Consider the following 23,002-nt stretch of genomic DNA (forward strand, 5'->3'; position numbering starts at 1 on the left):
ACTTTCAGTTCTTACGTGTCAAGTGTGTTTACTCAAGTTTGTATCGAAATCTCGAGTATCTCTTTTTGTTAACTTTTGCAAATAAAGAAAATTTACCAGTTTGAGTTTTACTAGCAATTTACGCGATGTTGTTTATGTACCTCAGAGCATAGGGACTACTGAATGTACATGTAAGTTATTAAGTTGTTTAGTATTTCTTGGCATTTTCAATAAAATCGGATACACACTTGTGCACTTTAAAATGGTGGCAATTGTTGATTTTTTTTTCAAATGGAACTCAATTCACTTTTAATATTTTTTATAACGACCTATCCGGGAACCGGTTTACACATATTACTGGTCTATCCGGGAATCGATTTACACATGTTACCGGTCTACCATGGACTCAATTTACTTATGTTACCGGTCTATCCGGGAATCGGTTTACACATGTTTCCGGTCTACCCGGGAATCGGTTTACACATGTTACTAGTCTATCCAGGAATCGGTTTACACATGTTACAGAGCTATCAAGGAATCGGTTTAGACATGCTACTGGTCTATCCGGGAACCGTTTTATACTTGTTACCGGTTTCTTCAGGAATTGGTTTACACATGTAACCTAGCTATCAAGGAACCGGTTTACAGCTGTTACTGGTCTATTCGGGAATCGGTTTACACATGTTTCCGGTCTATCCGGGAATCGGTTTACACATGTTACTAGTCTCTTCAGGAATCGGTTTCCACGTTACCGAGCTATCAAGGAACCGGTTTACATGTTACTGGTCTATCCAGGAATCGGTTTAGACATGCTTCCGGTCTATCCGGGAATCGGTTTACATATGTTACCGAGCTATCAAGGAACTGGTCTACAGTTGTTACTGGTCTATTCAGGAATCGGTTTAGGCATGTTACCGGTCTGTCTGGGAATTGGTTTAGACATGTTACCGGTCTACCAAGGAATCAGTTTACACATGTTACCGGTCTATGCGGGAATCGGTTTAGACATGTTACCGGTCTACTCAGGAATCAGTTTACACATGTTACCGGTCTACCCAGGAATCAGTTTACACATGTTACCGGTCTATCCAGGAATCGGTTTATATTGGTTTCATTGTACATCGACTGGCCAAATGAAATGCTTTACTTGCTAAGGTGAAGTGTCATTGACATAATAGTAGATGTTTTATGTTATACTCCTTTTATCTATCAATGCCTTTGATTTTCTTTGATTAAACACACACAGAGTGAAAGTTATAAAGATAACATAACTTACAAGTGGACGTAAATTACGGAGAATCAAACATACAATGTACAAGCAAAACGTTTAGGGTTCATTCAAAGGTTCATTCTGCACAGTTAAATCACAACACCAGTGACGGATCAAGAGATTTTGAAAAGAGGGGTTACAGTAAAAAGGGGGTTTACAGGCAATTATTTGCAAATATTTGCCCATATTTCACTTAAAATTATCAAAATTGTCAAATAAAAGAGTGGTTTCGACCATCGGAACCATTCCTGGACACTATACAGAGTGTCCAGACATGGCCAATTGGCTTCACAAAGTATACATACATTCATTTACAACCCAAGAAAATTGTCACATACAGAAAATGTTTATATTTCACTTGAAATTGAATAAGCGAAAAGGGAGGGGCGGTTAAGTTGATAGTCATGTCGCTATGACTAAGGCAAATTACAACAAAATTGCATAAAACGAAAATTTATCTGAAGTATATATACTGAACGGACATTGTGCGCGTCCAGATGTAGAAAGTAAGTAAAGTCAAAATGAAAATCTTTTGTGGCTTGATATACATTTATCTACCAAGTAAAACTCTTGTGATGTGCCTTACATTAATAAATATTTTCCTATGAAAAAGATGCATACTCAACTTGAACTGCAACGCACTGCAATGTATGGCGAGACTGCCATATGCATTGAAGAGCAATCGCTTCCTCATATAATTCACACCAAAAGATAATGTTATCACTCGGACGAATAAATAATAGATTTATTTTCAGAATATACATCGAAAAATGGTTCATTGAATGGAGGTGTCCCTTAAATGACCATAAACTATCACTTTTGCTTACATTAACCCATCATAAACGTCAAAATTTCACCTTTCAAGTTCTCTATTCTTGTTAAAGAGGTTGTGTTTTGGATTTCGCCTGATTACGGTAAGTCTAATACAAACTACTACGTGTCAAGTCTATTTTGTTTTAATGTGTGTTTTCTGAAAGATGTTTTAGGCATTATAATTTCATGAAAAATATCTATCAGAGAGTTCTATATTTCGTTTCCTTGGTTCTCAAATCGTTATAATTGATCAAACTCCATCACTGATCATCACTTATTTTGGTTTGTTGTACCACCGATCGAAATAATCTTCCGAGACAAAATATTGAATATTTGACACCTGTTTTCGTTTAAAATTTCGTGCGTTTGGTCAAGCAAAGAAGATAAAGTTTGAAATACACTTCAAGTTGATTTCTCCTCATATTGCTTAATGTCTACACGGACAAGTATTGCTCATTGGAAATTTCGTATGAAATTAATGATTTCTTAGTATGAACTTCCTACGAAAATATTACATAAAATATACGTGAATGCTCGATCGATTCACATGAATATCACATGATTTTTTCTTACCAATTTCATTTGCACAATTCGTATTTGCACAAATTCGTGTTCAGGTGAAAATAACGTGAAATTCATATGAAAACTTATGTGTAATAATTTGCTTGTGTATAATGATCTCTTTACAATTGATGAAACATAGTCATCCGAAATTATACTCTCTGGCGAAAGCAAAAAGATAATAAAATCAACAATAAACCTACTTCAAAGTAACATTCTTTAATTGAATCAGATGAAGATTATGCTTACAAGCGTGAACTATCTGATTCCTAAGCCTGTCATATTATTGGCACAATTCTCCATGGTTTAAATATCTATCTAGAAACGGTTACATTGATATATCTCTTAAATTTATAGGCACAGCGGAGGTTAATTTATGATGATTATTCGGTAAACATATTGTATGTGTAATTTATTTAAACATTGTCCAAACTTTAAATATTGTTAAGTTATGGGGAAACAGTGATATTCGTTACATCGTAAGTAAGTTGGTAAACTATTTATGAAATTTATCTATTTTCACAATCTTTTTTTGAGATAAACAAAAAATGTAGAAAATACGTGATTGTATCAAGGAAACAAAAACTACAACATATCACATAATAATTATCTGGGTATAGACTAGATAGTTGGAGCGTGTCCACTACTAATATTGAAAGAAAAAAAATAAATCCCTTTATCACTTTAACACTTCCCTGGGGGCGCAGCTTGATACGACCGCAGAGGTAGAATTTTGATTCCAGTTAAATATTTGACACGGGACAATCAAAATGGTTCCTTTTTGGGCACTTATTCATTAAGGGTTTCAGTCACAATTTCACAGAGATCTATTCACTTTGAAACAAGCTATTGTCCAGATGTCATGATAATTCGTATTTCTGACCTCTTTTGGACCATAATTACTAATATAAGCAGATGAAGTTACGACCACGGAAATCTAATAACGGAAATCCTAAAAGGGGCTCTAAATCACGAAGAGCAACATTCTAGGCTCCTCTAGTAAATGATGTTTCATTATATGTCGAACAAGGGAAGCTGTGTCAAGTTTTTTATGGAAATGAATGTCGAGGGAAATAGAAACTTGTTACTTGTATAAACAACACACAGTTTTATTCGGTGTGATTTAAAGGAGTTTTCATTGTATACAATTGGTCGTGTAGATCAACGATTCAGGGGCCTTGGTGATTAGATTCCCCCTTTAAATGTCAAATTTGTTAATATCGTGCAGCATTTGGGCAAAAATTTGCAAATTATTGCTATTAAACCCTTTAAAGAACCCCTCGTCAAAATCTGGATCCGCCCCCTGCAGAATCTTGTTCCCCATTGTTTTAGTTGAACTCTTTATCATTTTCAATTTTCTAATCGTTATATTAAAATGTAACTAAGGTTCCAGTCGTTCGGTCGCAAGACTGTTCAAGAATATTTGAACTTCGAAAGATAAAACTAATGAAAATTGAACTTACAAGATAGAACGAACAACATTTATAAAACATATTTCATTTGAGCTATAAGAAAGTATTAATTAAAAAATGCTGGACCTTGTTAGAGGAATGCAAAACGTGTGAAATCATAATATAAGAGGGTTTTATTCACCAATCATGGATCCTCTTAAGTAGAAAATTACAATGATTAAAAACATACATACAATGTAAACAATCAAGAATGTTCACGCGGGAATACAGTCGAGGAAAATTTTTGTGTTTAAGGATTGTTCCCCTTTGTATATTTTGCATGGTGTTCGGTCTGTATATACTCTATGCGGTGCTACTAAGAATAATTTTTTAAAACATATCTGGATTTTTTTTCCCTTTGAATGCAAACAATAGTCGACGAATAGGTAATCCATGTAAGTAATGCATTACTTTTGTTACATTTTGCAAAATTACAACTCCATGTCACATACTACCACTCGAACCAATCAATTATTACTTAAAACAAGGTCAAACCCTTTATGACACAAATCGGTGACAAAATATATCACTTTTTACACTTAAGTGAAGTTAGTACATGAAGCAACCCTAGGATATAATACTTAACCACGAAATTTTGTTATTTACAGCTTTTGACACCCGCGATGTTCTGCATGCAAGTAGATGTTCTGGAGCACGCGGTTCAGATGAAACAGAAAAGGTCATTTCTAGGAAGGAACGGTGCCAAAGTTCAGTTAGATCATCACCATGACGACGTACCTTGTGTTGAGAAAGAGAATTCCGACGACATACACAAAAAAGAAGAAACTCACCAGCTGTTCCTTTTTCAACGACGGAAAGCTCAAATGAAAGACGTGAAGAATTATGTTCAGATTTTAAGTGCCCTGAAATTGAGACCTGGTCATTGGAACTATGCTACACCTGAAGAGGATCCAGTGTTCAAGATAATGCTGTCCATTCTCAGGAAAATTGAATTCGAAAATGCAAAAGAGAGGAGAAAAAGACGAGAGGATAAAAGACGTAAACGAGAAGAAAGAAGAAAATTGGGACAACTTAATCAAGTAAATGAAATTGTAAGTACTGTTTTAACCTAAAATATTTCACGTTTCATAATTATATTGAGGAGAATAGCGGATCTATGGGGTTCCAGGATTCCAGGGGTTCCCTCTTTTTTTGTCGCATTGTGTTTATTTTGTGCAAAATGTGGTAAATGAAAGCCCAGATCCTCCTTTTTTCTTTTTAAAATTTCTGGATCAGAACCACCCCTTTTTTTTGTTTGTATAAATTTCTTGATTCGCCGCTGTTTCTTTACTATTCCTTGAATCATAGAAACAAGTTTATCATCTTTAATCTTTAGAACATCGCAATATCCTAAACGAAATCCAAACTTTAGGAAACGGAAATATTAACTAATTTTGTAAGACTAATAACACGTGTTATCGTTACTGATTTTACTGGACACTACATTAATATAAAGTTCAAAAGTTTTTAAAGATTTTTTCTGAGGTTTTCTGATATCTTCCAATAGGCAACATCGACACCCGTTACATCCTACATCCTAAATATATAGTTTTGTAGTCGACGAGCGTTTAAGCTTTCGGCTTTAATCTTCCGGTTCAGTCTTAGAATCGGGCAGTGGGTGAAGCCCGCCATTTTGAAGTGTAATTTAACTTGTTGCACCATCAGGCAAAGAAAAAAAGACAAGATCTTCCATATCATTTTGGTGAAATGATTTATAATTTCATTGGAATATGTGCGTTTTAAGGAAAGATCACTCTGTCAAAAACCTCAGTTTTCTTAAATTCTTTTGAAAACCAGTAATTCAGAGATGAAATAATGGCCTGTAGATGTCAACAATAAAAGGTGCATTCGCTGAAAGATAGTATGATTGTTCGTTTCTTGTCGAGGGTGATTGCTGCGGCTCAAAATCATAAAAATTCTGATGTTCACAAGCGAAAAATACTACATGTACATGAGTGAAGTTCTCGTGACATCCATGAATTTCTTCAAATGCTCATACAAAAATCAATGTGAAGGCTCATATCACACAAATGTCGAGTTAATTCCGAAACAAGACTTAATGTTCAGTTGACATCCTTCAAGACTAGTAGAGTTGGGAAACGGTCCCTAACCCAAGTGGGCTTTGGGAGTAGGGCAGAACGCCAACGCAGCTGCCCAACCGCTAATTGGACCAAATTCTTTGGTCTTGTATCCCGAGCGCTTGGGTCCGCTTACAACAATTGTTGTCTTCAACTACAGGCACTAACAGACTCCCCGTAAGGATCAGTACAGAAAGGGTAGTCAAGACCATAGAAACTCCAATTCATCAGAAACTAATCTGTATTGTACAGTAGATGAGGTGTGCGTTTCCTTTCTTCATGTCTTCAAGGCATACATTTGATTTGTACTTAAAATATGACCACTTATTATGGCACAGGATTGCGTGCGGGCAAACATTATGACACAACTTTATTCATGTCATCAAAACATTTTCAATGGAGGTCATAACCTATTTGTACTTATTACAAGTTATATTGATATTAAGTATAACGGAATGATTGGGTCCATAATCCTTCAGAATTTCCCGCTGTTCAAATAAATTTACTCTACTAATATATCATTTTCATAAGTAATGATAATACACTCTTATACACATTCAAAAATTCCATAAAACTATAAATCTCTCTGAATAACGAATTCCTGTCCTTTGCCAAATTATGTTGACAAACAAAAGATGTATTTAAGGTCGCGTTAAATGAAGCACGCAAGCTATTTTAAAAATTAAATCTTTCAATTGGTCTTTTTTGAACGAACCCATCTAAACTGTCTTGTTGAATAATTCCCATTGAAACTCGGTAAGAAGATATATATTTGGGGTTGTCGCGGAGTTCAATATTTTTCTTTGATAATTTCTCTCTTTGGAACTGTTGTGTAGATTGAGTGAAGACACTTTTTTGTCGAGTACCCGAATTTTTCGTGTGATTTTAATCTACGGGTTAAATATTGTCATTGATAATTCAATTATTTTGGTGAGCCATATGTGAATATTTGGATATAGCACAGTCATATAAGGAGAGGACTGACAGATTGAGAGATAGAAATGTTTTCGAGGACAGAAGGGCGAGCGATTACAATCATGAGGGTATGTTGGTATTGTTTAATATATGTTGTAGGCGGTTAATATTGAAATATTTTTGGCTCGGTACGAGTCGTCAAAACTTTATCTACATGACATATTTTCTTTAATGTTTTTGATCGATTGAATACCTTAAAATAACAAAGGATTGTCCTCATGTTAATGCTTCCGAAAAACGTGATTTTGCATATTAATTATGGTACTGTTCGTTTTCTATTTGTTTTATTTGTTTATTGTGTTCCGATTTGTCAGGTCATGTAACCGGTTAACACAGGTATTATAGAAGATTTAAAATCACAAGTTGCAAACGGTTAAGGCAGGTTTCCATTTTATCGATGCTTCTCTTTTAAAGGTTTCTTAGAACTTATTTTTTTGTTCAAAAGCAACAAATACACTTGACCGGTTTAAAATGTCTACAGTTAACAGGGCTTTTGATTTGAGGAGCCAGCATTTGATTTTTATATGGCGCGGGCTGGTATCAAATTTGAAATAAAAAGTCAAGACGATGAGACGATGATGTATGGTTACAAAATCAAGGATGGACAATTTGGGTAAGCCCAGGACAGGCTAGAATAAAAAATAAGTCAGGAGAACTTAAACGAAAAAAAATCCAAGAACAAAAATTTGATAGTAGCCTCCCCCACTTCCAACCCCAATAGAAATCGGTTGCTCCTTCAGATGGAGAGGTATTGTACTAGAATAAGAAACTGACTGTTATCGGAGATAAAAATCGTTGGGGTGTCCTTACGCAGAACGTTATAAGAATACAACGGTTTGTCGATGGCGACTCCTCACCATTGATACCACGAAATATTCTGGTTATAATTTCAGAAATTTCAGAAGGGCACGAGTTAAAAGGTCTGGATTGCTTTCTAATCCCAACTTAGTATAAGAAACTCAAATGAAAGACAAATCTGAAAAGCGACGAACGAACAGACGGTAGGACGCTAAGATCAAAAACGTATCTGACCCTATGGGGAAAAATAATCTCTTTTTAAACCTGTCAACTCGTTTTAAAATTATAACTGAGTTGACATAGTTTTTCATAATAAGCAATCTTCGTCCACTTACTACAAGTTTTATCGCAAATCTGTTAACTAAAATTACTTGCTTTAAATGATAAGTGATAAATAATGTATTAAGAACTATTAACGTGTCAAAAGAAAAAATATACCGTTATTTGAAATGGGTTTAAGCAGAGCATCACCATAAATAGTTGTGGTTGCCAAGTATAATATTTCATAACTTGATTTGAAACGAGAGTTTTTGGGAGATTATTGTAGGTACATTATTGTAGGTACATTGTAGGTACATTATTGTAGGTACATTATTATAGGTACATTATTGTAGGTACATTATGTTGTCATTATTTATTAGATTTATTAGACAAGAAAAAATCGGTCATTATATTCAGGATTCAAAATTTTATGAAAGGGAAAGGAGAGTCCGATCGACAAATTTATTACTGGTATATAAGGGGGGTTCGAAGCTGCATCCAATCACCACATACACATACAAGTACCAGGAGCGTATCCAGGCCTGGGGTGGTTATGAAATTTTGTTTTTTTGCAAACACATTTATTTATGGTGAGGTCCATCCAAAACCCATAGGCAACGATACATTTTTCTTTTGGCTCGCATTTTTTTTTAATTCATTAGCTCATTTTTATTCATGCACCTTTTGCTTCAAAAACTGCTTTAAAAAATCATTTTTATCGAAAATCTTAATACATGTATCATTACTTTCAACTGATTATCGAGCAAATAATTTCTATAAGGAGCTGGTTAAACTATACGAGTGGTTCTATACCATTAGATATGCTTCATTATAAGTCGTCTTTTTATATATAATGTGGATAATGAATGTCAAAGTTTATGAATGGATAGCACAACAATTCTGTACTGTTAATGAATGAGGCTCGAACAATTCAAAAGTTGTGACAAGAATTCGGTAATTTTTACATTATTAAAATTATTTAAGGGTATTATTAAGGATTGTGAAGAATGGCGAATTGTGACTTTTAAATCTTAAATACTTTATAAACAAACTTCTGTGTTGCCTTGATTTTTTCATTATTATATAACAGTGAAACCTGTCAAAGTCGTACCCTGGATAATCAGAAAACCTGTCTAAAACACAGACATATTTTAAAGTCGATTCATATCATTTTTTTTTTTATTGTACTTTGAACCTTGGTAACCCGAACACCTGTCTAAACCAGACTTTATTTTACCTCGGTAAACCGGTCACCTGTTTAATCCAGACATTGTTTTACCTTGGTAACCCGGACACCTGTCTAATCCAGACATTGTTTTACCTTGGTAAACCGAACACCTGTCTAAACCAGACTTTATTTTTCCTTGGTAACCCGAACACCTGTCTAATCTAGCCACTATTTTACCTTGGAAAACCGAACACCTGTCTAAACCAGACTTTATTTTACCTTGGTAAACCGGTCACCTGTTTAATCCAGACATTGTTTTACCTTAGTAACCCGAACACCTGTCTAATCCAGACATTGTTTTACCTTGGTAAATCGAACACCTGTCTAAACTTGAACTGATTGTAAAGTGGCTTCGATTCACCCAGTTTTCACTGAATTTGTTTGTTTGTCGAGCATGGGTGTAACATCCTTACATCCTGATGGTAGTATTGAAGGGCAACTCACCTACCTAACTACATAGCTATCTCGATGAACCGTGTCTAATCGTACACCCTCTAGCAGTCGAGAATCCTGTGTAATCCGACATCTTGAGATAATCCAGGTTTCTGTCCAATCAGACGCTTTGAAGATCCCAAACTCTCGTCTAATCAGACACCCAGTAGTAATTGCGAATCCTGTTCAATCCGATCTCTTATAGTATTCTGAACGCCCGTGTAATCGGCACCCTGTAGTTTTCCAGATTTGCTTCCAATTTTTTTTCACTCGTTTTTTCTCCGCGATCTGCACCACTCTTACTTCAAATCCTGGATTCGCCACTGGTGTTTAGAGATTAGAGATTGATCTTATGCACCCAGCTGCAATGTTTTGTGAATTTGATGACTGAAACTTAATGGAAACAGCTTTATTTTGCGTCTATAAAAAAAAAACACTTTTTAGGATCATTATGTAATTTCCTTAAAACAGACCAATTTCAGTGATAATCTTTATAATACGATATCTTGTCCATGTTTATCTATTATAACGAAAATGCAATTTTGTCTCTAGATATTATATCATCTATGAAACTTTTGGTGCTGCCCTACATGCTGATGGCATTACGGACAGTAAGACTAGAAAATGAAATTTGTGAGGGTGATACTGAGAAATATGAACGAATCTGCCGCGACGAATAAATTCGAACTCAATGTAAAGAACAAAACGTACTATTCCAGTGGCGGATTCAGAAATTCCAAAAAGGGGAGGCTGAGTTTCCTAGGAGGGGTCGCTTTAGTTTCTATATATATAATAAACACAATTTTTTGGCATAAATCGAATCTACCTAAGTTTCTGAATAAATACGATATAAAATACTAAGCCTTTATAATTTTTACAACCGCTTCTTTCAAAGGTCCAGTTTCGTAATGTTGTAAGACTCAATGTTTCACAATTCACCACAATTAAGAACGCATTTCACGTTTATCCTTTTATTCAATGTAAGTACAAATATGTGTGTGAAAGACCTTAGTACCGCTTTTATAATCAAACGAATGACGACGGTTTATGAAGATAAATATTGAAAGATTATTTGGTCTACTTCTTGCAAGTAGTGTGCTATTTTGTTGAATTTAAAACCCTACAGAAATGTGGTACATGTACATATATAGGAGTGATAACATTTTCATTGTATATTTTAATAATTACACTTTTATTTTTGTGTCATGGGGATCAACCTCGTATTTGAATTTCATGCCAAGGTCCTGAACTCTTCAACGGTAAGCAAACTGCACCTCCTGTCTCTTACCGTCCCTCATAAGTGTTTGGCAGTGGGTAAAACATGGTCATTTTTATAATAAGACCAGAAATACATTTGTATAGTGGACATGTTTGCTATTTGTTTTGTAAAATGAATTATGATTACTGTATCATGGAACAATGCCGATAAATAACACGACGCAGATAACATCTTGAAGTTTCCAACTCAATGAGTGAGTAGTACGTTAGAATCATCTTCTCTGTCCGGTCATTCTGTCCTTCCGAATTTCTCAACTCTCAATGGATTTGTTTAAAAATTGGTATGCGGCTTTATGTAGATAGTACATACGACGCAAGCAATTTTGGTTGCTGTTCTTTATTAACTTTAAATTTCGTAGGATTGTCAAACAAGTTAGGGAATACCTAGCACGACAACTCGTTAACTTCACATAAGGTCGGTGGTTTTCATCAGTAGAAACCATTTCCTTTAATTGGTCATACAATGTACTTACAATTTTAAAGTACTATGGATTGTAAATGCAGCTCACTGTTGACATATTATTTACTAAAAAGGTATGCTATGCAAAGGTACTACTGTCAACGATTTTATTTTCTAATGATAACCATGCGCATATGCATGCAGGCAGTCTTGGGTGATATCAAGGTTGGCTAAACGTGAATAGAGTATTGCGCTGTAAGCATCTAAGTATACTTAAGTGTCGATACCCCTATACCGATCATGCTTTTTTATAATGTAGTTACAGGCAAAACAAAACTATAGCTTCCCATTGTAAGTGGAGGGTATTCCTGGGTGAAGTAACCCAAAACTACTGTTAATGCCACTGGAACGCCGTGGATATTTCAGAAACGAAAGAAACGAATGTCTAATTACGGTTATTTTCTTCGAGGGTTCAATTCAGATGATTATGAGGGAAAGGTACTTGTCTAGCATTATTCGCATTATTTGAAAATAATATCGTTTTGAAATGACATATTAGTTTTAGCATTTCTATCCAAATTGGCTTTACGTCTATGAAAATAAAACATATTAATGGTATGTTTGTAAAATTGTAACCCATTATAGGATTAAATTGAAATATAATATCAAATTTAATCAGTGAGAATTCTAAAGGTTGACAATTTAAATTGATGTTTTACTACGCTATTACCCTATGGTTTTCTCCTATCAGGTAAATAAATGTTATATTGACAAAATTCTTTAATCATGCATATTTGATAATGACAAAAACACTTCCATTAAATTTCTGGTTCACAAACTTAGTCATAAATATTTGGTTTACATATTCGTGATACTCTTTGTGGATTCTTTATTCCATCCGAAGTACCATGATTTTATCAACGTACATGACTCTGCGAAAGTAATATTTATTTGTTTGAATTTTTAACGATTATACCATATTAATATATACGACATTTTAATGGTTTTACTCCCGTGACTTGGAAACTGATAAAGAATAGTTATTAGATTTAATGTCTACATGTTTATTATTGAAATGGTCCATTTAAGACATGGATTTATAAGCCAATCCATTTGGAATAGAACTTTGTGGTGATTTACAAACTCCTAGAAGAAATCGGATATAAAGTTTCCGTTCCGAACTTGTATTTCAAACAAGTTTGCATTCTTTGGCAAAATGATATCGGTTAACAAAATCAGGACAAATTCAATAGTGTTCTTTGTATGATTACAACCCGTTTCAACCTTCTCACACATTAACAGTTGTGGTATATTGAAGTGTACAAAATTCGAACGATCGGATATATCTTGAGACTGTCGTTTGACTGAAAAACAATGATAACGTACGTTTTAAACAATGCCGAAAGATCAAAGTGATACGACATACTATATACACGGAGGGGGTTACAAAACGGAAATAAAGGACTGAACCAATACATTGTTTACATACTTATGTTGATGAATAATGGATACCATATACAAGCCAATATATGACAATACAATTCATAAGAATGTGCATATTTTGCCAGAAGTTAAGCTCCTAGATAGCCTAACCGTTGGCTACAAGGTGTGATCAGTATTAAGGTAAGCCTAACGTATACACACATTTTTAAAAGAAAATCTACAGAAATCGTATTTTTGTCAATATTTCTAAATAGTTCCACTTTTTTAAGTCGTCAATATTTAAGTGTTTTCCTCTTTCATTTAATGTAACAAATGGATTTTTTTCTGCTTCATATGTCGAAGCCTAATTTTCACCTAAATGGCAAATCTGTAATGTTTTGCTGCAACGTAAGATATTGGTATTCGGTTAGAGTACCAGGGAGGAAAATACCTTGCTAGCCAAGTGCTAGCACTGCCGGACAAATAATACAAAAACGTCTAGATAGGGTCAAATTCTCACACATATTAAACAAAACCAATAACGGTCTACTCAAATTCGACCCCAAGCTATCTCATTCATTCTCCAAACGGTACTTGATCATTAGGCTATGACATTTAATCTCAAATTCATTTATTGCTAGTCCTTTACACAAAACTTAGATCTGATTTATCTGTTATATCTTCCCAGGGTTGATATAATTTATAGCACAAATCACGTATTTATCAGACGTAATCTACTTAATAGACATGTTTACTTCATAAGAAATATCTCAACTTTTACGTATGAGTCTTTAAGAGAACCATGAGGTGTTTTACGTACGAGCCTTCGTAACCATTCTGAGTTGTTTTATGCATGAACCATCGTAACCATGTTTAAGTGTTTTTACGTATAAGCCTTCATAACCATGCCAAGACAGTTTTACGTATATGAGCCTTCGTAATAATCATGCTGGGGTGTTTTACGTACGAGCCTTCGTAACCATTTTGAGGTGTTTTATGCATGAGCCTTCGTTACAATGTGTAAGTGTGTTTATGTATAAACCTTCGTAACCATGCCGAGGTGGTTTTACGTATATGAGACATCGTAATAATTATGTTGGGGTATTTTTACGTATGAGCATTCGTAACCATTTTGAGGTGTTTTATGCATGAGCCTTCATAAACATGCCGCTCGAGGCGGTTTTACGTATAAACCCTTAGGCTGGTAAGAACTACATGTATGCTAAGGTGTTTTACCTTTGTGGCCTCGTAAGAACCATGCTGATATGTTTTACACATAGGCTTTTGTAAGCACTGCACTGAGGTGTTTTTGCGTATTTACCTTCGTATGACCCATAGTAAGGTGCATGTTTTACAATTTAGCCTTCATTAGAACCATGGTGAGGTGTTTTACGTATGAACCTTACTGGGATGCTTTGGTTTTGTTTTCTATTTTAAATTGATGACAGGATCTCAGGGGCATGCAGACTCAGTGAGGTAACTTACAGGATTTAAACAAATTAGTTATCCAGTGGACTAGGGGCTTTATTCATAGAAAATTCAAGTAGTTGATTCTGTATTTCAAATTTTAGATTGATGTTGGTCAGATCTGACCCGTATCAATCCGCACTATGCTTAGTTAATATTGATTTTGACCTGTTTATCCGTAAGGAAGTTTTGAGGTGTATATACGAGTATTAAGTGGCCGTCTTTGTAAGAATAATGCAAAATCTGAAAAATGTGTTACTCCCCAAGGTAGGCTACATATTTTTATTTTTGTAATTAAGTTGTTTTATGGGTCTATATTGTGTGAAATGTGTAATTATTCATTTATATCTGCCTTTTCTTAAGAGATAACCAACACTGAAAATCCAATAGATTCTATTGTTTTTGAGAATCATTTACAGATTTATCTCCCATTATTTTGAAATCTACTGTGCATTCTATATATTTTTTATCTCCTATGAGCATGGGTTATATGAAAAACCACATGTTACTTTCTGTTAACTATGACATTTTAAACAAAATATCAAAAAGAAAAATATGTAGGCTTTCCAACCATGAATCACATTTTGCATGATTCTTATGTGGAGTGCTACTTAAAACAATTATCATTATACCTTTGTCTGGTTGCCCATGAAAACGTGCTTGAATATTTAGTATACAATTTACTGAAGGTTCAATGGAGTTAGGCAAAACTTATACAGGCCCACTTACACAACTAATGCTTTTTCTATGGCAATACAAAGATTATTTGAATGAGTAATAATTATATAAACGGATCTAACTTTATTTTCATACTTTTGAGTCGCCCAAAATAGCAACTAAGTCTTGAGTATTCCGTCAATCAATGGCTTGGTGTCCGCATTAAGTTAGTTGCCTATTTACATAACATTGTTCATAATCCCTAAATTGGTTTCATTTGAATTCTACTCATGCAAATATTGTTCACGTATTACTCACGCGTCCTTCACTTGAAATTCACTTGGCGTGAACATAATATGAAAACTTTATACCGTATTTATATAATTAACGTGAAGGTGGTTTCGCGTGATCTCTATTTAAAATTCCATTTGCTCAATTGGGTAAAAACACATGAAATTTCAAGCTCCAGGCAGCGGCAGTCGTTTGTTTTCTCTCTTACTCGCCACTACAAACAGGCCTTTCGAAATTCTCAGACATGATTCAACTCAATCGGATAACGTTGAAATTGTTAACATTTCCCGACTATAAGATTCTTGCATTTTCCGAGAGAGCTGACTGCAGCGTCTAGGATGAATTTCGATCGTCAGACGCTGTTTCGGAGCTTTGCAAAATTCGTGTGAAATCATGTGAAATATTTTTTTTTTCTCTGTAAGTGCAATAATATCTGCCTGTCACTTGATTTGACTCATTACAAATCAGTTCCTTGATTGTCAATAGCACTTGTAATGATATGCATACAAGCGTTTATGCGTTCGAAAACTTTCTATTAGTCTACTGCAATTACATAAAGGTGCATTGACATTTGACGACAATTTTATATTAAATTTGTTATGATTCGGTTGTGAATGTAAGTTTTTTCTTCATAAATCGTGCTTTATTTCCATATTAAAGGATTGCATGATATCAATGAAAAAAGAACATGACTTGTAGATTTAATACCAAGTTGCTTTATGTGCATATATCATGCGAAGTGTATATTGAATACACAGATATAAGCATATTACAAACTTTTACTGTGATATAGAACGGTTGAGTTGGTTTAAAAAAAACAACGGAATAATTTCTGCAACCCGCGACTTGCGATAGAAAGCATACTGTTATGATTTGTTAAAGCTATTCTTTGTTTTGGCGGTGATAGTTCTAGAACTGGACCAAAGTTCTAAAGTTGATTTTCTTCATTCATATGTTCTATCGTTAGCGATGTTTTTTTTTTTAATTAAGGATGACTTGTTCATTCCCTTTCTTTAAATGTGGTCCAACCATTGCTTTTTGTTACAGTCAAATTACATATTTTGTCAACTGTACTTTGACGATATTCAGAAAAAAAGTTAACGTTCGGTGACTTGAAGGACCTAGTTGAAGTAGGCACTTCGCTGGATTCGTGTCCTGATTTACATGCCTTTACTGCAGCTTGATATAAAGCCAGACAAGATCTGTTCATATTTATACCCTGCAAATTGCAATTTCAGAACGCTTTTCCCAGTTTCACCATGCAAGGGTACTAATTTGTTAATCATTGGTACTCTTGTATTTTGTGTCAGTGTAAAATCTAAATCTAAATCTAGCATTATATACAATCAATACAAACGTACAGCCTATTCCTGAATAAAAAAGATAGAATTAAGTCATTTTGTAACCATAAAAGTCAGTTTGCATTAACCCAATTTTTAACATCATACATCGGTCTGATATACAAGCACAAGAACTCTTCAACTTTAAGACGTCAAAGGTTTAATTACAATCTGAACATACATGTTATCTTTAGGGGTTTATTTACATAAACTGGTATTGAACGAAGACTGTGACATGAGTATTATATTTCAAAAAGTCATTTAAAGTTGTCAAATTTCAATAGCATTGTAAAAAATGAGAAACGAGCTCAAAGAAATAATGAATTATTGTTTTTCAATTACTTCTTTGTAAGTTTTCTCCCCTGATCCGTGACGTTTGGCGATTATATTTGCTCAAGATAAGAACAAGGTTTTTTGTAAAGAAATCGAAGTGTCTAAAGTTCACGTAAAATAAGTGCTACAATGTCTCATTACAGTATTATAATTACAAAGTAAAATGTAACATGCTGTCTGATCATACTTCTCGCTTTCATACTGCCGGTATTAATACAAGTGTGTTAGTCGTTGTATTAAGTGGCAAAGGCGGAACCAATAAGCCTGGGTAGCCAGAGTGATTTTCTAAATTTTTTTGAATTATTATTATTGTTTTTTTTTTGTTAAAACATTGATAAAACACAAGAAACATAGGATTTCAAACAATAATCATGCAAATTTGTTATTAACCATTGAATTGGTTACACATTTTGCACATTTTTCTTGAGGAAAATATGTTACTCCGACTTTAACCCCCCCCCCCCCCACCACCACCTTGTTTTGTATCCGTGGATAGGCCACTGATAATATAGCGTCATAACATACGTTTGTACATTTAATGAAAGGGTAAGTTTGTAGTTGAATATCAGATCTGTGTATTTTTCAGTGTATAATGGTCCATGCTCCCAGTTTTTAATGTAGTCCGAGTTGCTCATTTGCTTTTGTTATTTTGTATGTATGATTTTAGTTACTTTATGTTCTTTGTTGTGTATGTCTGTTTTCCATGTCTGGTCTTCGTCCCTGGATTACATTATTTTGATTACTGCTATAACCGTGGTTCCCTTGATTACTCTTTCTTATAAGGCAGTGGGTGACGCATGTCCAAATTTTGTTCCTAAAGTTTTCATTCATTAGAGTTGTTTTGTAATTTACTAAAATGGTAAGAATGAAATTACAAAGAAAGCGCTACAAATTTTAAAATAAAGGGAATTAACTCTTTGATCTGTTCATAATTTTGTTAAATTGTTAAGGAACTGAGTCATCCATCTTCTTATACAGAAAAAATCCCTATTCTTTATGGCGACAAAATGAGTTTAATAGCATTTCATTTTGGAACAAAAAATTGTTGTGATGAATTTTATCCTGTGCAGCCCATACATGTATCGTGAAAGGTCTGCCTGGTTTCTGCTAAGCTCGTCCCATTAGATGAATCAAATATAGGCTAGGACACGTCATTTCAGCAATGCATTGTTTCATTTTTCAGCGAGTTATAACTCCCCCTGATGAAGAAAAGCGTTCAAGGCTATAGGGAAAATGCATCAATTGACTTATCTATTGGCCCTCAGTGCAATACTATAAATATTCACAATAAAAGTGACAAAGAAATTTTTCTATAGTTACAAAAACATTATAATTACAAAGTACTAAATCGTTTTAAATGTTAATCTCTCTGCTAGTTTTATTGTAACAGAAGTCGTTTAATATGCATAAACATTTTAATTGCAAATAAATTGAAAATCTGAAATGTCAGAATGAACCTTTATTATCTAACACTAGCAATTTGTAGTTTAAATCAACGATTCAAAATTCCTTAAACTTCGTAACAGGTGTGTAACACTGCAATCCATGATATGAAAACAGATAATAAACATTACTTCAGCACCAGTTTCAACTCCATTACGAAGGGTTTGTACTATTCGGATTCTGATTGCCAGTCTGCCATTTTTTCATATCACAACTCATACGTTATGCCATAGATTGTCGAAACTACGCAGACATTTTGTATCGCGCTAGAATTCTAACAAATAGGCTTCTGGAACAGGGTTATGTTGCTACCAGACTGAAGTCATCACTACAGAAGTTTTATGGTCGTCATCATGAACTCGTGGATCTTTATGGTGTATCCATCTGCACCATGAAAACTGATTTATTCAACGGGTCATAGTTTTCATTTCCTCGTTTGTCTACCCCGGACTTGACTTTTTATGAGCAACTCGGCGGGTGTTTCTAGAAAAGCAGAGGACACTTACCCTTCCGGTGCACCTGGTCCATGCTCCCAGTTTTAAGTGGAGTCCTAGTTGCTCATTTGCTTTTGTTACTTTGTATGTATTATTATAGTTACCTTATGTTCTTTATTGTGTTTGTCTGTTTTCCATGTCTGGTCTTTGTCCCTGGATTGCATTCTTTTGGTTACCGCTATAACCTTGGTTCCCTTGGTTACCCTTCCAATAACCTTCGAATTCAAAGTTATCAAAATTTGTGTCCAGGAACTATTTCACTATCAAACTAAGCATTTTTCACAAAAGGTTTCTACCTATTGTCGGTTTAGTATACAAAGAATTTATCAAATGGGCCTTTTCACTTTTGAATAAACTTTTAATTATGGACTGTATTATGATCTCGTGGTGCTTAAAAGCCCTTTAATAAAACAAGATTTCCTTTTTATATCCGTATACTTTGTTTACTTTCGGATTAGTTCCCCAAAAGGTATCAATGATTTCCATTTTTACTGATTCCACTTCAAATTTTATATAAATTAAAATTTTACATTGCTCTTACGTAGAATTTACTAATAGATTTCAAAACATTCAACAGAGGCATAATATACTGGTTCCCTACTGGTACAAAAATTTAAATGAACAAGTGAAGTGTTGGGTGTCCGGTAACACTGAAATAATGCACTGGAGTTTTAATTTTGGTATATTATTCTAATTTACTTTTTAATTTTTGTTCAGTATTTCTTATAGGTTCTTTTGATTTGGTAGGTCCAAAAGAACAATTACAAAAACCATTATTTTTGTTAAGGTTTAATATATAATATGGATTATGATATTAAATTCTTAATCTGTGGAAAGTTGGTGGATTGGAACAAGTGGTTTAATTAGCACCGGAATTGAAAGCTAATCTTATTTTTATTTGTAACTTCGGAATAAACACAAAAGGCAATGATACTAGAGGATTTTTCTTTGTTTACAATAGACTTATACATGAAACGCATGTTGGGAGTTGAAGTAATGGGTTAATATCCGAAAAAAAAACGGTAAGGCTAATTTAGTAAACTTTCATACGGTATAATTCTAAATGAGAAAATAAACTTATTATTATCACTCAGTTTAGTAATTTACTGGTTCATCACTGCAAGTTTAGATACTATCATTACACATAAAGTAAACGGTGTTCCAATATTTTCACTCTCATTGCTCAATGCACCGTTCCTGACGTCGGTCCATGTATTGTTCCCTTTTGCCCCTTACACCCTGCACTTTCACTGCTCCAAGTACTGTTCCCTCTGTTGTCACATACACCATAAACTTCCATTGCTCTCTCCATTACCCGATACACCATAAACTTTCACTGCTTTATTCATTGCTCTCTCCATTGTCCCATATACCATAAACTTTCACTGCTCCATGTACTGTTCCCTCTGTTGCCCCATACACCATAAACTTTGACTGCTCCATGTATTGCTCTCTCCATTGTGCCATATTCTATAAACTTTCATTGCTCCATGAACTGTTCTGTCCATTGTTTCATACACATTTTCTTTCACTGCTCGCTGTACCGTTCCGCATTGTCGCTTTCTCATACCTTCCTTTTGTCGCTCCATGTATTGTTCCTCACCTGTTTTATACTGTTCCTCCCATTCCTCCATTTTACTAAGTATTCTCTTATCGCTTTGTACACTGTCCAGTCATTGTTACTTTGACTAATCTACCATCGCTCTAGGCGCCATACTTGCAAGTTTTGTTCAGAATCTTCATCGATTCATATGCTTATCGTGCGTTTCATTACATACTAAATAATGTAGCAAGGCCATGTCAAAGCACAATCTCTAAACGTTATATACACGGTAAGCTCAGTACCAAATGCACAAACTCTCATCGCTCCATATACTATACTCAAAATGCTTCATGCTGTAACATTCATCGCGTCATAAACTATACTTTCAATGCTTTATATACCATACTCGTAGCTCCATGCATCATTCCCTAGATATCTGTAGCGCTTTATGCCATTATCTGGATCATCTGGTTATTCATATGGTCACACACTAGGATACTTTTTTCAATCTTGAATTACAGAAGTTAGAGGTGAAATAAAGAAATTAATTGCATTTTAAACTTTAAAAAACTCTTCGTCGAATCAGGCTCATAATTAAGGATCATTAAAGTATCGAGGTCGTATGGAACAGGCCATTTATCAGCCCCTTACCACATCCATTGAAGACCCCTTGTAGGGATATTAGTATATATTATACCAAAAATAGATACATGTAAGAAGAAAATGTTAAAAGCTTTTGATAATAGGCTAATAATAGTGTTAGTTTCAAAGATAGATCTAATTACTGCTTGCTTAGACTGGTTCCCTATCGCAGTATTCAGTATGTTACTATTATATACATATAATGTATGGCTAGTAACTAATACCTGGAACGTAGTCCCGCGAACAAAGATACGTTTGCTTGACATACGATAGAATATTACTGCATTCTTGTCATAATAAACGTGGGACTACATATATATAGTAATTACACATGTACATGTGGGATCAGAATCCAAACTATTTCCATAAATTGAATTACGTTTGGTACATGTCTATTTTCTTATCAGACAGCATAACTGTGCTAGGATGTTAATTTTTTTTTAAATATACAATTAAAATAAGAAGTTCTTGAAACTATATACACGTATGCACGCCAGTATAGAAATATGCATAGAGGTCGTTATCTAGACAGGCAATTCTCAAAAGTCTTTAGTCGATTCTTGGAGTGGTAGGGATAAAAAAAGTTTCTGCTTGTCAGGCATTGTTCTAGGGTATGATTTTAGAACTGTTAGAAATGTCAAAATTTGTTCTGGAGTAGAATTGACAGTAACTTTTCATTGGTAGAATAGCCGCGGGTTAACTGTTTTAGTCCGCGACAGACATGTACAAAATTGTGAAGTAAATTGTTGGGATATATATATATATATTTTTAACTATATGCTGTAAAAACACTTTGGATGAGCGAAAATTGCAAGTTCCACTGTCGTGGTTCTCCACATATGTACACCATACGTCACCATAGCTCATATATGAAATGTATTAATTGTAAACGTAAGATTTTTAACCATTTTATTTGCATTGATGGAAATGTGTGTATTGCATAACAGCAGGAAAAGTCTTTCGAATAGATTCACATGCCTATATATGTAGTCCGAGATACGACAGTTATTGTATTGACATGTCTTTTTTATTGTAACTTTCAACAAGGCATGCAGATCAAGATTATCACACTGAATACAGTCGTATAATGTCACAGTAGTCTACATACAAACAAATCAGAGTAAACTCTCAAGTCTGGGAATATTTAAGTTCCAAGATGAATTGATCTTCCCAGTGGGTAATGTTCTCGGACTATAGTAAGGGGCTGTTTTTGATACACAAGGGCATGGTCTAATCTTGTGAGATTTTCTAATTAGATTATTTTATTTCGAACTTACTTACTGTGCAAAATATGATAATTAATTTTATTTTCAATTCATGAGTTTGGCAAATTGTAAATATTCTTAATTGCGTGTAATTATATTAATATTTCGGGGTGATAGAAGAACAGAACCCTGTCTATGGGTCTACAATCTTTTTATGCGTTGACTTTTTACATGAAATGTAACGACTTTCGGTGTACATGTAGAAAGCATACTTATCTACGAACCAGAAACATGGTTGGGTTTAAAGAAAATCGACACCGGTCGCAGCTTCTTGTAAAGCGAAACTTACTTCCGGTATTATTTGTACTAATTCCAGTGGTCATGACTTTTTTCAGTTTAGAATACTCTAACACAAGGTCTATCCCATACGAGTCTTTGCCTGGTTCACGTTCTGGTGCGAAACCAGTTATTTTGGAAAATATTTGTCCATGATATTATATGCTCTTTGTGCCTAACTATTTCAAAAACAACATTTTGCCCAATGAAGAGGGGTTCCAATGCCCGGAACCCCCTGCCTCCTCTGGAACCTCCAACGAACGTACATGTGTAGTATTGCATTTCATATTAAGCCCCTAATGCGG

General features: G+C 34.4%; 1 protein-coding gene across 3 annotated transcripts in view; it reads left to right on the plus strand.

The window, feature by feature from the left end:
* The window catches only part of LOC148600963 (uncharacterized), a 62,191-nt gene that overhangs the window by 2,062 nt on the left and 37,127 nt on the right, over positions 1–23,002 (plus strand). The window contains exon 2 of one of the 3 annotated variants that reach the window (XM_088554715.1): positions 4,683–5,126. In XM_088554715.1, coding sequence (XP_088410841.1) covers positions 4,698–5,126 — 429 coding nt within the window. In that variant the 5' untranslated portion in view covers positions 4,683–4,697. Of the gene's footprint in view, positions 1–4,682; positions 5,127–6,944; positions 7,196–12,646; positions 13,148–23,002 lie in introns of those variants that run through there. The other 2 variants (XM_088554717.1, XM_088554718.1) reach the window with 2 other exon arrangements.

This window comes from Perna viridis, chromosome 12, assembly GCF_037379345.1.
Source record: "Perna viridis isolate PV_CMFRI_1.1 ecotype Kerala chromosome 12, ASM3737934v1, whole genome shotgun sequence".
Taxonomy (NCBI): Eukaryota; Metazoa; Mollusca; class Bivalvia; order Mytilida; family Mytilidae; genus Perna; species Perna viridis.